Below are 15,268 nucleotides of genomic sequence, written 5' to 3'. Positions count from 1 at the left end.
GCGGGGTCCGGGGAAAGGGGCGAGGCTCGGGAAAAGGGGCGGGGCAACGGGTTGAAGGGGCGGGGAAACGGATTGAAGGGGCGGGGCGCAGAGGATGGGGGGTGGAGATCGGTGAAGGGGTGGGACCCGGGCGGGGCTTGGGCGGACTAGATGAAGGGGACGGGGGCAGGGGAAAGGTGCGTGACGCTGGATAAGACAGGGGCAGGGCCCGGGAGAGGAGGCGGGGCCCTGGGAAGGAAGGCCGGGTTTGGGAAGGGGCGGGACTAGGGGAAAGGGGTGCGGCGCTAGGTCGAAGTGGCCAGAGCAGGGGCGGGGCCCGGTGAAAGGGGCGCGGCTCAGAGGGCCGTTGCCCGTAGAGGGGCGGATGAGGTAGAAGGGGGCGGAGCCCGAGAGCAGGAGGGGGCGTGGCCCATGGGGGGTGGTGCCCGGATGTAGGCGGTTTCCCCTCCCCTCCCCACAGTCCAGGCGCCTCCAGGATGGAGAGAGGCCGAGTGGCCGCTTTGTCCTCGCTGCTGCTGCTGAGAAACGCCAGGCCGGGCCTGCAGCTGAGGCGGCGGAGCGCCCCGGCCGCCCGGTGCCTGAGTGACCGGGCCGAGAGGGCGATGCTGGGTCGGATTATCCGGGTGGACCATGCCGGCGAGTACGGAGCTAACCGGATCTATGCCGGACAAATGGCGGTGCTGGGGAAGAGCCCAGTGGGGCCTGTCATCCAGGTTGGTGTTTAACCAAACTCCAGTCGGACCACAGCCAGTGACATCCTTCAATCTGCTGTAAAAGTTCAGTTGTTGTTGTGAAGTAGATTTGTGATTCCAGATTGTTTTTGTAGAGTTTAAACTTTACACATTATGAAACCAGCACCTGCAGGTAGAGGCATGGATTTCACAGGCTTGTGGTCTGTTAGCAATGATTCAACCCTTTTCAATACCATATTATGGCATCTGAAAATGCTTTGCGAAAAATAGGGTTTAAAAACTCTTACCTGTGATCTGAGAATGATCATCATCCCACCTGAGATGGAAAGGTCCAAGGTCACGTTCTCTTGGGAGGCACCAGGTGCAGAACCCCCCCAGAGTCTCCCAGATGTTGGATGTCGGGGACAGGAGGAGCAGAGGGTTCACCCTATGGTGACATGGGACCAAGAAAATGCTGGAGCCATAGAAACGAAAGAGGATATTGGGGCTGGGGGTGGAGGAATTTTAGACTTATAGCCCTGAGGCCCTCTTATAGAAAGTTCCCAATGTTTTGATGTGACGAGGTGTTGTATGTAAAGGCTAGGATATTAGTAATACGTTCTTATGTTGCATTAAACAGCAGGTTCTGGGAGACTAACCAAGACATTGGAGTGTAGGAGTTTGCTAGAACCAAAGTGTGTCTTGTTTACTGATCCTGCCTTTCTGACTCATGCTCATTCCACTGTGTTATTTCCTTGCGGCTCAACAGCCATTCTCCTGCTCCCAGTTCATCAGCGGCTCCATTCACACTGCTCCCACGGTATTATAGCTTGAGGAGCACCACTCTGCATCAACTGTGGGGCAATGCAAGGAGGCAGGCTTCCATGAACTACCACGGCTGGTACAGGGATTGGACCTGTGCTGTTGATATTTTGCATCACACATTGTGTCTGTCCAACTGAGCGAACTGACCCCCTCGCTGTGAAGGACCGACAATCCCAACTTCTGCTACTGATCCATGCTCATGGATTCACACACCTAAACCGTTTGCTCCTCTCCTATTGGTCAAAGCTTAGACTGTCAACATTAGTAATCGGCTTTGGCGTAATTTCCAGCTGCCTCTGTTATTGCTTGTTTTGAATGCCTGTGAAAAATTCTGAGATTTCAGAAGTCTATCGTGAGATCGAGTGAGGCATAATTTTACTTAAATTGTGTCCCAATTCATGATAAATTCATGGAATTTGGTGTATTTGCACATATGGCAGAATGTGGTGTAATTGGATAAAAGGTGGCCTCAGTTGTGAAGGAGATTCCTTCACGTGAAGTCAGAATATCCTGAATTTACTGCTTGACTCCAGCTTTCTGTCCTTATGAGAAATCACACGGTAGGGATAAAAGCTTGAGTATTAGATTAATGTAACAAATAATTAACATATATGAAAGAATGCAGCCTTAACACTATCATGCTTTTTTTTATTATTGATGTAATGTCCTGCACTTTTTTTCTGATTTGCTTCTCTACAAGATGTTGATTCTCACTGTATTTAGTTCATTGGGAGCAATGGTACTTCATCAACATGAGGCTCATATTTAAGCTTAGACAAAAGATTGTTAGTGGGCTGTTTGCTGATGGAAGACACGATCGTCAAACTCAGCCCTGTACTCACCAGAGGCGGGCACAATGGCCAGTTTGTCCTGCAGGAGTCATTGGATAGGGAGCAGGGTTTTGGGTCTCTTTCCTCTCCCTAGTCCACTGCACTCAAGACAGTTGTAAAGCTGTAATTTCTTCCTTGGCTTGGCTGAGATCATCTAATCTAACACCAATCACGAATTAAAGTTGTGGTCATCAGACCTGTAAACTCTAACTGTTGCACCAAGCCATGCCTCTATTGGGGACAACATTCTTGGTCTTTTATGTCAGAATTCTTCTCTAATTTTAAACTTCAAATACAAAGTCCATTGTAATTTTGTACATGTCACTTGCCCATCTGTCACCTTACTTCTTCTCTGTTAGACTTCATGGCGGAATAAACTTTGGAAAAATAATAATATTATATATTGATGTGATAGGATGGAAAACAATGTAAAAAAAATCCAAAACATTCTTGTATTTTACCATAAAGTGCTTTATAATGTTGGTGCATTGTTAGTACCACAATGTGTTCATAATGTCAATATTGTCTTGCCCTGTGGAGACTTAACCAGTTGTGTAAATGGACAATCTGTTACTATGTTAAACATAGATTTTTCATTGATTTCAGCAGTGAACTGAAAATCTTAATTTTGCTATGAAAAGAAAAGTTGAAATGTAAATGAATGTTTAATTAAAATAGGGACAAGGGACTTTTTCATAGCCAAAAATATCCTTAAAGGACAGCAGTTTTATAAACTAGTTGAAATCTATAGTGCATTAAATTAACTGAAATTAATCCTCATGTTACAGCATATGTGGGATCAAGAAAAGGAACACCTGGAGAAATTCAATGAATTGTTAGTTGATCACAGAGTTCGGCCAACCCTTCTAATGCCTTTCTGGAACGTTGCAGGATTCGTGTTGGGTAAACATCCATATATGCTTAAAATTCCTATCATACATTCAATTAATTAATTAAGGAGAGCCAGCATGGGTTTGTAAAAGACAGATCATGCTTGACTAATCTAATTTAATTTTTTGATAAAAAGTAACAGAGAAGGTTGTTAAAGGGAATGCAGTGAATGCTATCCCTATGAATTTTAGGAAAGCATTTGACAAAGTATCACAAAAAAGGCTGGTTAACAAAATTGACACTCATGGAATAGGAAGGTCAGTGTCCAATTGGATAAAAAAAACTTGTCTTTAGGACAGAAAGTAGTAAATGGTTATTTTTCAGACTGGAGGGTGATAGACAGTGGTGTACCCCAAAGGCCTAGGTTCATTGATTATTTTGCTTTATAAATGACTTGGATCTTGGAATACGGGATGGAATTGCAAAATTTGCCCATGGTGCCAAGCTTGGAAGAGGGGCAAACAGTGAGGATGATACGAATCACCTGCAACAGGACATAGGTAGCCTAGCAGAATGGGCAGACAAGTGGCAGATGAAATTTAATACAGAGAAGTGTGAGGTACACTTTGGCAGAATGGTTAGCGAGAGGCAACATAGATTTAATGGCACAGTTCTAAAGAGTGTGCAAGAATAGAGCAACTGGGGGTTCATGTGCATAGATCTTTAAAGGTGGCAGGGCACATTGAGTGCTTTTATGGGATCTTGGGCTTCATAAATAGCAGGATTGAGTATAAAAGCAGGGAAGTTATGCTGAACTTATATAAAACTTTGTTTAGGCTCCAACTAGAGTATTGCATCCAATCCGGTCACCATATTTTAGGAAGGATGTGAGAGTCCTTGACAGGATGCTGCAGAGATTTACCAGCACTGTTCTAGGAATGAGGAATTTTAGTTACAAGGTTAGGTTTGAAAAGCTGGGGTTCTCCTTGGAGCAAAGGAGATTGAGGGGAGATTTGATATAAATGCGCAAAATGATGACAGGTTTGGATAAGGTGAACAAGAAAAAACTGTTCTCGTTAGCTGATTCTACAAGGGCCAGGGAACACAGATGCAAGCTTTTGAGCAAGAAATGCAGTGAGAATGTGAGAGAACTTTTTCCATGCAGCAAGTGCTAATGACCTGGAACTCGCTGTCCGCAAAGGTGGTGGATACGGAAACAATCAATAGTTTCAAAAGGAAATTGGATGAGCCGTTGAAGGAAATGAACCTGCAGGGCTACAGGGAGCGAGTGGAGGAGTGAGACTGACTGGATTGCTCTGCGGAGAGCCTGTATGCACTTTTTTTAATGCTGTAAATGACTATGACACTAATTTTGTGAACATTCCATTGCAAGCACACTGCTACCTGCAGTACAGTTTACTCCTGTAGGTCATTTCAGTGTTAAGTGCTGTTTTGTGGGACATAATAGTTGCTATTTTGTAGCGAGGATATATCACCATACAAACATTCGAATTAGGAGCAGGAGTAGGCTGTACCTGCATACTAACTTGGTGCTTCATGTACCATGACACCCAGATCCCTCTGTACTGCAGAGTTCTGCAATCTCTATATTTAAATTATATGCTGCTTTTCTATTCTTCCTGCCAAAGTGGACAAGTTCAAATTTTCCCACATTATACTCCATCTGCCAAATTTTTGTCCACTCATCTAACCTATCTATGTCCCTTTGCAGACTCGTTATGTCCTCTTCATAGCTTATCTTCCTACCCATCCTTGTGCTGTGCAGTCAGGCCACCAGGTTTCGTTAAGTTACTCGATGCTTTCTGCATGCTTTCTTCATTTGATATTTCTTTCCTCAATAACTGACAATTTTAATTCTAACATAAGGGATTAAACAAAATAAAGAAATGCATATTTCACAACATGATTAAATTTGTACATTAAATATTTTGTATCCTTTATTTCCTTCATTAAAATTTTAGTCTGAAACCCCCAGCCTTTTCTAAAAGCTTGGAATTGATAGTTTTGCCCAGAACTATGACTCTGAGCTTGATTTGGACTGTATGACCCTGACCTACAGTGTGTCTAATCATCCAAACCATTCAGTCTGTTGTATTGAAGGAATATCCTAATTGTTGTTGTTTCTTTTGCTCAAGTTCTTCAAGAGTTAGTTGAAGCAAATTTCCAAATTTTTATCCAGTGTAGTGTATGTGAGAGATAAGACTTGACGCCTATTACATGCCCTTTGTTATTGAATAAACTTCAGGACTCAGAATGACTTTTTTTTTAGCTTGATATAGCCCCAGAATCCGTTTTTAAAATGAATTTTAATGTATTCAGTCACTGTAAATCAGTAACCTTGATATTATGACATAAATACCCCATTACAAATCAATAAATCCTCTGACTCTGTGTCCAGTGCCTATATTTGTTTCTTATTTGTGGTTGCTGATCTTGAAATGATATATAGTAACTGTGCTGATATAAATGGGTGCCATCTGCCACCGTTTGTATAGGTGCTGGGACAGCTCTTTTAGGAAAAGAGGGTGCCATGGCTTGTACAGTAGCAGTTGAAGAAAGTATATCACAACATTACAACAATCAGATCCGGATGCTAATGGAAGAAGATCCAGAAAGACACACAGAGTTACTTGAAGTAAGCATTCTTGCTATTAAATGGGATGTAACACAGATGTATTAGGCAAATAACTGCCACAGGCTTCACTGCTTTGAAATAAAGCAGTTTAAGATTTATAGTATACTTCAATTATGGTTACTAAGTTCCTTGGCTCCAGTTTGACAGATTCACCTCTGTTTTGTCAGTCATTTTTTTGGTAGGGTGCAGGTGGGAAGAGAAAAAGAACAGGTCATTTAGATATAAAAAGCAGCTTTGAAAGCAGCACATAGAAGATCCAAAAGATTGTTTCCCTGACAAACTGAGTTATGAGGATAGACTGGAAAACATGGGCTTTTCAGTCTTGAAGGGAATTATAATCTCTTGAATTTGACAAGAAAATTAAATATAGTAGACTTTAAAATATGTTTTTTAAGCTATACAAAATAACAATTCTAAACCGTAATAGTGCAGTAATTTCTGGATACTTAGAATACGGGTTAATAAATTAGGAATAACAATTACTGTAATTGCTGTATGACCTAAAGCATCTCTGAAACATAATAGCCGTCATTGCTTGCCAGTGTTTCACCTGGATTTTCAGTGATAGTGTACCATGTATTGGTTGCAAGAGGAAAAAACTGTCCATGAGTTTGTATAGCTAAATTGGTGACCTGGGAATAATCAATAGTTCATAAGCAACAAGAGTGTCACAAAGTTTTCAGAAGATAAATTGAGGATACAAAATATGCATTTTAAAGGGCGATTGTCATTCTACTGTTTTTTACATGTTAAAATAACTACAGTATTAGGAAATAAAATTAATTTGGGAATTAGTAGCATAATGGGTAGTCATCACCTCCAATCACTGCTTTAATTCAACACAGACTAATAAGTTGAAAGACCATAAGTCTAGATGTTATGGGAAGTGGAAAAATTTATGTGGGTACAACATGAGCTGCTTTTAATGAGACTGAAGCAGAGGCACATTTGTCAGAGCAAAATAAGGGAGTTTTACTCTCCATGTGGTGCGATACTGTAGCTGACCTGAGAGTCATTCATATTAAAATGGGGTAACATAAATGCGAAAACATATCTATTCCCTCAGCACTTATATCCTTCACCTTAACCATGTAACCTCATCTCCTCCACCAATTAAAACAATATGTTGATGCGGTGGAAAATGTCATCCTTTTGGGGGATTGGCTGTGCTTTGAGTTTTACTGTATTGCATCAAACCTGCATTGTAAGTTTTCAATGCTGAGATTTAAAAAAATGCACAAGCTGAATGTAATGAATTGTGTCCCAATGGATTTGAACACCAAAATTGTCCCTTTTTCAGGATTGTTTTCCCTATGGCATTTGCATCACAATTAAGGGTATGCATATAGAAGAATCAGCCAGCCTATGAGTAACACTTTTAGTTGTATTTAACATTGAGATCAGCAAAGTATTGCTGTGCATGTGTGCTGCAGAACTGGGCTCCCCCCGCATTACTCGTTTGGAAAGTAATGAGAGATCTGGCAGTTCCTCTAGATTAACGAGATTCCATTCTTAAAGAGGTCCAATGAACCACCTAAGCACCATTAAAATGTCTTTTCACTGGGCTGGAATTATGCAACACCCAGTGGGAAGCGCATGTGGTATAAGATTGTCTCCTTGTAGACTTCCACCAGCTGAGTTCAGTATGCGCTGTCAGATTAATGATTATTTAATTAATTAAATAATATGGTGAATCTCAGCACGTGCTGCTGAAATGGATTTATACTGATAGTGTAGTGATGGTATAACAGTGCCACTATTCTACTTAAATAAGCTTTATAATGTTTCTAATTGTATAAAATCTAGCTAATATAAATGTATTGCTATGAGGCTATATTAGTTTATTAGCTTGATATATTTAGAAAATGAAACATTAGTTATGTGTAGGCCGTATCCTTTCTTCCATTTTCCAATAACACATTTCGGTGTGGTTCAGAAAACCAGACGTCTGCAAAAATAGGTATAGCTTCATGTCATGGAGAATCTAGATGGGGGGGTTAATGTAATTCAATCAAATACACACTTCCCTGTTCAAGACTGAGCACCAAAGTTTAATGGGCCATTAATAAAGATGTAATAGTAAAAATGTTTAATGTTCCAACATGTAGATTTGTAGTCTTCACATTGAGACTGCTGTTACACGTTATATTCAATAAAGAGTAATTTAGCCTTAAGATTTGTTGTGATGTACATAGTTTTGATGTACTAGTTTTATGGTAATGTGGAGGAATAAACATACCTTTATTTCAGGTTTTAAAGAAATTCAGAGATGAAGAAATGGAGCATCATGACACAGGATTAGCACATGATGCAGAAATGGTAGGCTGTATGCTCATAAAAAACAGAAAATGTCTTATATATTAACCAACATTAGTACTGTATAACGAGCTCAATGGGTGCCTGTGTTGGTAATGAACTGTGGTATGAAATGGTGTAGGTGAGTTCATTCCCATAATTTCTACATATGGTGTGTATGATCTCGTATCGTCTATCTGAGGTGGGGCAACCTCAATGGATAGCCAGACACTTCATCAGAGTGACAGGGATAATTAAGACAAATCAAACTTGGTGATGTTTGCATGTTTTGGTAATGAGCAGAAGAACTGCATTTTTATCCTACAGGAGTGTTGCCTATAATATTACTCCTGAAAAATATGACACTAGTTTTTTAAAAGCTCTGTCCTCAGGCTTAGACTCCTAACTAACAGAAATTGCTTTTACCTACCTTATCTGTTACTCTTGATATCTTGAAAACTTTGATCAAATCACACCTTAACCTCCTAAATTCTAGCGAATGCAACCCTAGTTTGTGAAAAGTGTGGGAGAAAGAAAATAGTTTTAAAAAGGGTAGCGTGCTTCAGTGAGAATTTTAATTTGATGCATTAATTTCAAAAATTAACCTGATTCATACTGCATCCACCACATCGTACATTTGTATTCATGCTTAATAGTTTCTGAGGAAAGCATGTGCTGAGCATGCAGGTAAAAATGCTCCATGTTGCTAGTAGGTTGTTTGTGAGATCTTGCTGTGCACAAGTTGACTGCCATGTTGCCCCACATTTCAACAGTGACCACACTTCAAAGTGCATCATTAGATGCAAAAGTGGGTTTGGAGTTCCTGAGATAATGAAAAGGACTATACAAGTTTTTCAGTTAAGCGCAACAGTTTATTTACATTTGTTGATGCTTATAATCATTGAGTGAAATATTGTCTTCCAAATATGCTCTGAATTGCCATATTTGCATTGGGCTAACAGAAAGAATGTTGCCATAAACCAGCACACGGGTAATGTTGGCACAGGCTGGCGTTGAGCTGTATATAAATCAAGTAGAAATTGCTTCTGATCCTTAGTATTACATTAGTAAAATTATACTCCATAGCTTAGAGTTCCTAGAATTATTTTGGGCGTGGCTGTTGGTCAGCACCAAATACTCTCCTTGGCCCAAACATGGACAGAACAGCTAAATTCCAACAGTGAGGGGAGAGTGAAGGCCCTTGACATCAAGGTAGCATTTGACCGATTGTGGTGTCAAGAACTGCTAGCAAAGCTGAAGTCAATGGAAATCATACGAGCATACGAACAAGGAGCAGGTGTAGGCCATTCAGCCCCTCGAGCCTGCTCCACCATTTAATAAGATCATGGCTGATCTGATAGTAACCTGAAATCTGCATCCCACCCACCCCCCGATAACATATCACCCCCTTGCTTACCAAGAATCTATCCACCTCTGCCTTAAAAATATTCAAAGACTCTGCTTCCACTGCCTTTTCAGTAAGAGAATTCCAAAGATTCATGACCCTATGAGTGAAACAAATTTCGCCTCATCTCTGTTTTAAATGGGTAACCAATTATTTTTTAAACAGTGAATTAGGGGAAAGCTTTCCACTGTCATAGCTAGTACAAAGGAAGATGGCTGTGGTTGTTGGAGGTCAATCATCTCAGTCCTAGGATATCACTGCAGGAGTTCCTCAGCGTGGTGTCCTCGGCCCAACCACCTTCAGCTGTTTCAACAATGACATTCCCTCCAGCATAAGGTCATAAGTGTGCAAAGATCCGCGAACATCCCCAGTGTTCAGGACCATTCACGACACTGCAGATACTGAAGTAGTCCAAATGCAGCAAGATCTGGAATACGTTCCAGATTGGGCTGATAAATGGCAAGTAACAATTGCACCACACGAATACAAGACATTGACCATCTCCAACAAGAGAGAATATAACCATCGCCCTTTGACATTCAATGGCATTACCATAGTGGAATCCCCCATTATCAACATCCGGGCAGTTACCACTGACTAGAAACTGAACTGCACCAGTCATATAAATACTGTGGCTACAAGAGCAGGCCAGTAGCTGGGAATTCTGCAGTGAATAACTCACCTGACTCCCCAAAGTCTGGCCACCATCTACAAGGCATAAGTCAGGAGTGTGATGGAATACTCTCCCCTTGCCTGGATGAGTGCAGCTCCAACAAGCTTGACACCATTCAGGACAAAGCAGCCTGCTTGATTGACACCCCATCCACAAATATGCTTGACAGTTGACTGTCAGTTGCCATCAGTGGTACATTCTCCACAGCAACGCCACTTGCCAACCAATCAGCGCACTTTTCACATACAGTATAAATTGTTGTTTTCCCCTTATATTGGTATTCTTGCAAAATGTCCTGATGAGTTCAAGCCGAAAAGCATCGGCATGTCTCTTTTTCCCCACAGTACTCAAGTTCTGTACTACCAAACGACTATTTATATACCTGAAAGCATTGTTTTTTTTGAGACCTTGCTGGAAAGGGGCAAAGAGCATTCTTTCTTTAATGGGAGAAAATAGATTAATCTTGTGATGAAGAATCCACATTCAAACAGTTCTCCTCCATGATTAAGTATTCCCAGGCGCGGAACAAAAAAACTTTCTGTAACCATGCAAAGCTCTTTACAGTTTTGGACACTGAGATCCCCCTTTGGTAGCCAGGGACCCAGGATCAAGGAATGAAGAGGTAATAGCAGCAGGAATAAAGCACCCCAGCCTACACCAACCTGTCCCCTTGGAGGTGAAGGAAAAAAATTGGGTTTGGATCTTAGAGCCGTCCAGATCCCTAGGTGACTCTGCCAATGACGAAAGAATAGGGTCACAATACTTTCAGAAATGCTTGAGTTAGGCATCATTCAAACTCTATCCCACTCGTGACGCTATCCAGCATACAATTGGAGGGTGTTTAATAGATAGTATGAGTGAGCCTGCATATACATGAACCTTAGAGCTGGAGTGCGTTTCCAGTGTTAAATGTACTAAAATAGCTTCTGGCTTTCCAAGAGGGCTGTGTGAAACTCTAGGTCCATAGCCTCATGACAATCGATTAAAGCAATGTAATAGGCCTTCCCTAAACCTTGCACTGTTCTGTGATATTGAATAAAACCATTAACTGTCTGCTCTTATAAGAGGCTGAGTCGTTAAGTATATTCAAGGCTGAGATAGACAGATTTTTAATCAGTAAGGGAATCAAGGGTTATGGGGAAAAGCAGGAAAGTGGAGTTGAGGATTATCAGATCAGCCATGATCTCATTGAATGGCGGAGCAGACTCGATGGGTTGAATGGCCTACTTCTGCTCCTATGTCGTATGGACTGGAGTCTAGCCTTTTCCTTTCTGGTTACACCAACATAACGAGTAGAATCAGCAAAATTCCTCTGCAGTTTTGAACTCATTAGCATCCATTTTTTTTTTAAAAGATCGCACCTATAAAAGGCCTTTTCACTGGTCTCAGAAGGGCAGCTCAAGGCTAGGCAAGGTTAGTAGTACTATTCATTGAAACCATTGAATTTTTTTGGTCCGCATCCATGCCTGTTGCCCAGCACTACGTAGGCGATCAGGGCAGATGATCCCTTCCTCCCATCAAACTTATTCATTAAGGTCTTCTAGGTTCATCACTCCCACTGTTATCCCTCACATGCAAGCATTATAACACATAGACCTTAGCAACTGCCAGAGAAACCCCTACACAAATACACCACCGACATTCCCCAGATCAGACCAGCTGTGGGACTCGATCATGAAACGATTATGTCAGCCAAGACTAGCATTAGGGACGATAGAAAGATTTACTCCCAATTAAAAAAATATTTTTGCTCCAGGAATTTTATAGTCCCAAAAAGCCAATAGGGCACAGTTCTCTGTTTAATCTCGAGGTCTTGAAGTGATTGTGGAATCTGAAAATTGAGAATGGTCTCTTTGACATTGACTTAAAGCAAACTGATATCACTAATGTCATCAGATTTCTATATATTTCATTAGATTTCTGTATGGCAAAGCCTTGGAGAGGGTGTAGAGGAGATTTACTAGAATGGCAATAGGAATGTGTAGCTTCAGTTATGTGGAAAGACTAGAGAAGTTGAGATTGATTTAAGGAAACCATAGAAGATTAAGGGGAGATTTGTTAGAGGTGTTGCAAAGTCATGAAGGATTTTGATGGATTAAATAAGGACTAACTATTTCTAGTGACTTAAGGGTTGGTGACCAGAGGTCATCAATTTAAGATAACTTGAGGGGGAAAAAAATTTACTGTGAGTAGTTTGGAGCTGGAATGCACTGCCTGATAGTGGAAGCAGATTCAGTAGTAACTTTCAAAAGCTGTTGACGTCACAGTTGCCAATCAGGGATGCGCAAGAGGCCAGAATTGGAGAATTCCAGATATCCCAGGAGGTTTTGGGGCTGGAGGAAGTTACAGAGGTGAAAAGGAGTGAGACCATGGGGGGATTTGAATTTGAATGGATGAGAATTTTAAAATTGAGATATTACATAACTGGGAGCTAGTGTTAGCCAGCAAGCACAAAGGTGATGGCTTTAACAGGACAGAGTGCGCTGTGGATGAGCTTAAGTTTATGGAGGGCTAAAGATGGGAGGCTGAAACACTCAAGTCTAAAGGTAATACAGGCATGGATGAATGTTTCAGCAGATGAGCTGACGCAGGGTCTTGTGTATCCTTGCTTTGCAATCTCACTCATTCTGGTAGGTCCTCTACTGGTTTCGTTCTGGTGAAGAGATTGAGTACATTTAAGTGAACGATCAATTTAATTTTAACTTACTTTCATCCTGGTACATAGTGTAAGTTGTGACATGGTATACATATAGGAAATAGGAGGCTCTGTCTGACACCACTATCAGCAATGTCATAAAGACATTTTTATGTGTATGCTTATGGTACCTCCAGGGCGGAATTTTACACCGGTGGGATTTTACAGTCCTGCCGAAGTCATTGGACTTTTAAACGACTCGCTGAATTTTGTGGCCCTGCCCCCGCTATTACAGGTGATAAAATTACACCTGCAGAGCCTGCGGAGGCTTGGCTGTAATGCAGTATATGAAGGATACGTATCCGTTGAAGAATGAAGACCGACAAGTTGGTAATCTGACACAAATGTGATGTACTGTAGATTTCCAAAATTTGTGTGTTTTTGTGATAATTAAGGTGGAAAAGGAAATGAGAAACGGTGGGAAAAGCTGTACTGCCATATTAATTTATTCTCAAAATTTTGTTTTTTAGGCACCTGCTTATTCATTATTGAAGAATGTTATACAAGCTGGATGCAAGGCTGCTATCTACATATCTGAACGCATTTAAACATTTTCTCCACAAAATCAATCCAACTCTGTATAACCTGTAATATAGATTACCAATACACAGTAAAATAGGATAATGTCCTAACTTATTTTAGTATGCAATGATATCATTATTTTTTCAATTATGAAAATAATTTGTGTCTGTGTGTGCTGTAACACTCTGCCTATTTCCCAGGCTCACTTTGTGTTTAAACCTGGAGTGTCTATGAAATGCCCTGGTTCCCTGAGTATAGGAGAATTATCCAGTTTTCTTTACAGCCAACACATGCTCAGTTCACTAGCACTGTTTAAAATTCGAGTGTGAATTCAAATTCAAGGGCTGTGGAGAAAAAGTCTACACAATCCAGTGCTAACTTTTTCCATGCTTAACCGTAAAGCCACTGCCTCTGAGTCAAGCAAACCAGGAAGGACCCATGTTTCTGCTGAATTTGTTGATCTCAGCTCTGCATTTTTTGCTGGCTAAATTTTGCCAAGAGCATCAGCAACGTGATGACCAGGTTGTTTCTTCTTGAGGTGGCAGCATGCTTTCCACTGAATTTTACGGGAGGCAGCGATTAGTAGGTTGCTGCCTCATTCGTCATCCAAATAAGCTTGGTGGGTGGGTTTGGGAAGTGGAAGATGCAGACAGTGCCAGGGAGGCTGACAGCTCCCAGTGTGTGACCACTTGGAGAGGTGCGGAGGTCCAAGCTGCAGGAATGGCCGGGAAGCACTGGTGGTATCAGGAGAGTGGCTGAGACCTTATTAGGCCCATGACGATTGGGGCCATTCTTCTCCAGGAATCCCACACTCAGTGGCAAGGCTGTGACATGGGAAGACAACAGCCTTGCCATTTTCTGCCTGAAACATTTGGGTCTCCTTCAGCTGTAATGCAGCCTTGACCTCCTTCTGTGCAGCCGCTGCCTCTCACTTGCTGGGGTGCAGACACAGCTGGGTTTGGGGTGGGTGGGGGAGCACCTGGCCATGCAACACTGGAAATATTGCAGTCCTGGTGCTAAAAAATCCCAATTAAATGGCTCCTTAATTAGCTTGATTGCATTCCTGCCGTTGTTGGATGGATTACTGACTGCTCCTGGGAAAAGCAGGAGGCAGGAGTATGTCAGTGACGCTTTTTAATGCATTTTTCCCTGGCCCCCTCATGGCCAAAGCCACCTCCATGGCGCTAAAGAAATCCTGTCCTACGTGGAGAGAAATTTGATCCACAGCCCTAACTTGTGATCACTACCTAGCTAGCGATCAGCAATCATTGGCAATTATTTCCTGTCCTGTCAGATAGTTTGAATGTCAAGGCTTACATGAATAAGAACCACTTGGGGAGAGGTACTGAGGACACCTTGCCACTTTCACTTCCTTACTCAGGCGTTGCTTTCAATGTCTACAGCAGCGGTGGGAGAAAATTAGAGAGGAAACTGAAATGCATTCCTGGTTAAAACGCTAGTTGTCCTGCAGAGTGGAAGAGCTAACAATTTCTTTGTGATTATGGAATTAAATGTTGAGTCCTTATGCAAATATTTAATGTTTTACTGTTGTAAAACTCTTAAATTTTTGAAAATGCATTAAAATATACTACCTGAAATCGTAAGTGTTTTCTTCAAACTGTCGAAGGGCTTTGCATGCAGTTCTAAAACATGACTGCTGGGGTCAGTATAACACAAAGCAAACTTTCCGGAAAATTTGGCTTACATTTGCCCTGGCATCTTTCTACTCACTCCTGTGTAACCTTTTTACCTGTTGGTGGTGCTGTTTCCTAGATTATTTTATATTTGGATAAGACAGATGTGCCTTAATGTGATGCAGCCTTAAAAGTACAGTTTATTCTTTTACTTTTTGGGAATCTTTTTGA

The 15,268-nt window shown here is 41.5% G+C and overlaps 1 protein-coding gene across 1 annotated transcript; it reads left to right on the top strand.

The window, feature by feature from the left end:
* Positions 1 to 425: 425 nt before the first annotated feature.
* coq7 (coenzyme Q7 homolog, ubiquinone (yeast)) lies at positions 426 to 15,003 on the top strand. The gene is made up of 5 exons (XM_078559165.1): positions 426 to 713; positions 3,115 to 3,229; positions 5,674 to 5,813; positions 8,064 to 8,132; positions 13,352 to 15,003. Exons 1-5 carry the CDS (start codon positions 477 to 479, stop codon positions 13,427 to 13,429), a joined length of 639 nt encoding a protein of 212 aa, XP_078415291.1. The 5' UTR covers positions 426 to 476; the 3' UTR covers positions 13,430 to 15,003.
* The last annotated feature ends 265 nt before the right edge of the window (positions 15,004 to 15,268 follow it).

The sequence above is a fragment of the Cetorhinus maximus genome, chromosome 15, assembly GCF_964194155.1.
Source record: "Cetorhinus maximus chromosome 15, sCetMax3.hap1.1, whole genome shotgun sequence".
Lineage (NCBI taxonomy): Eukaryota > Metazoa > Chordata > Chondrichthyes > Lamniformes > Cetorhinidae > Cetorhinus > Cetorhinus maximus.
The sequence above is the reverse complement of the archived record's forward strand: the minus strand, read 5'-3'. Positions and strand labels throughout refer to the sequence as shown.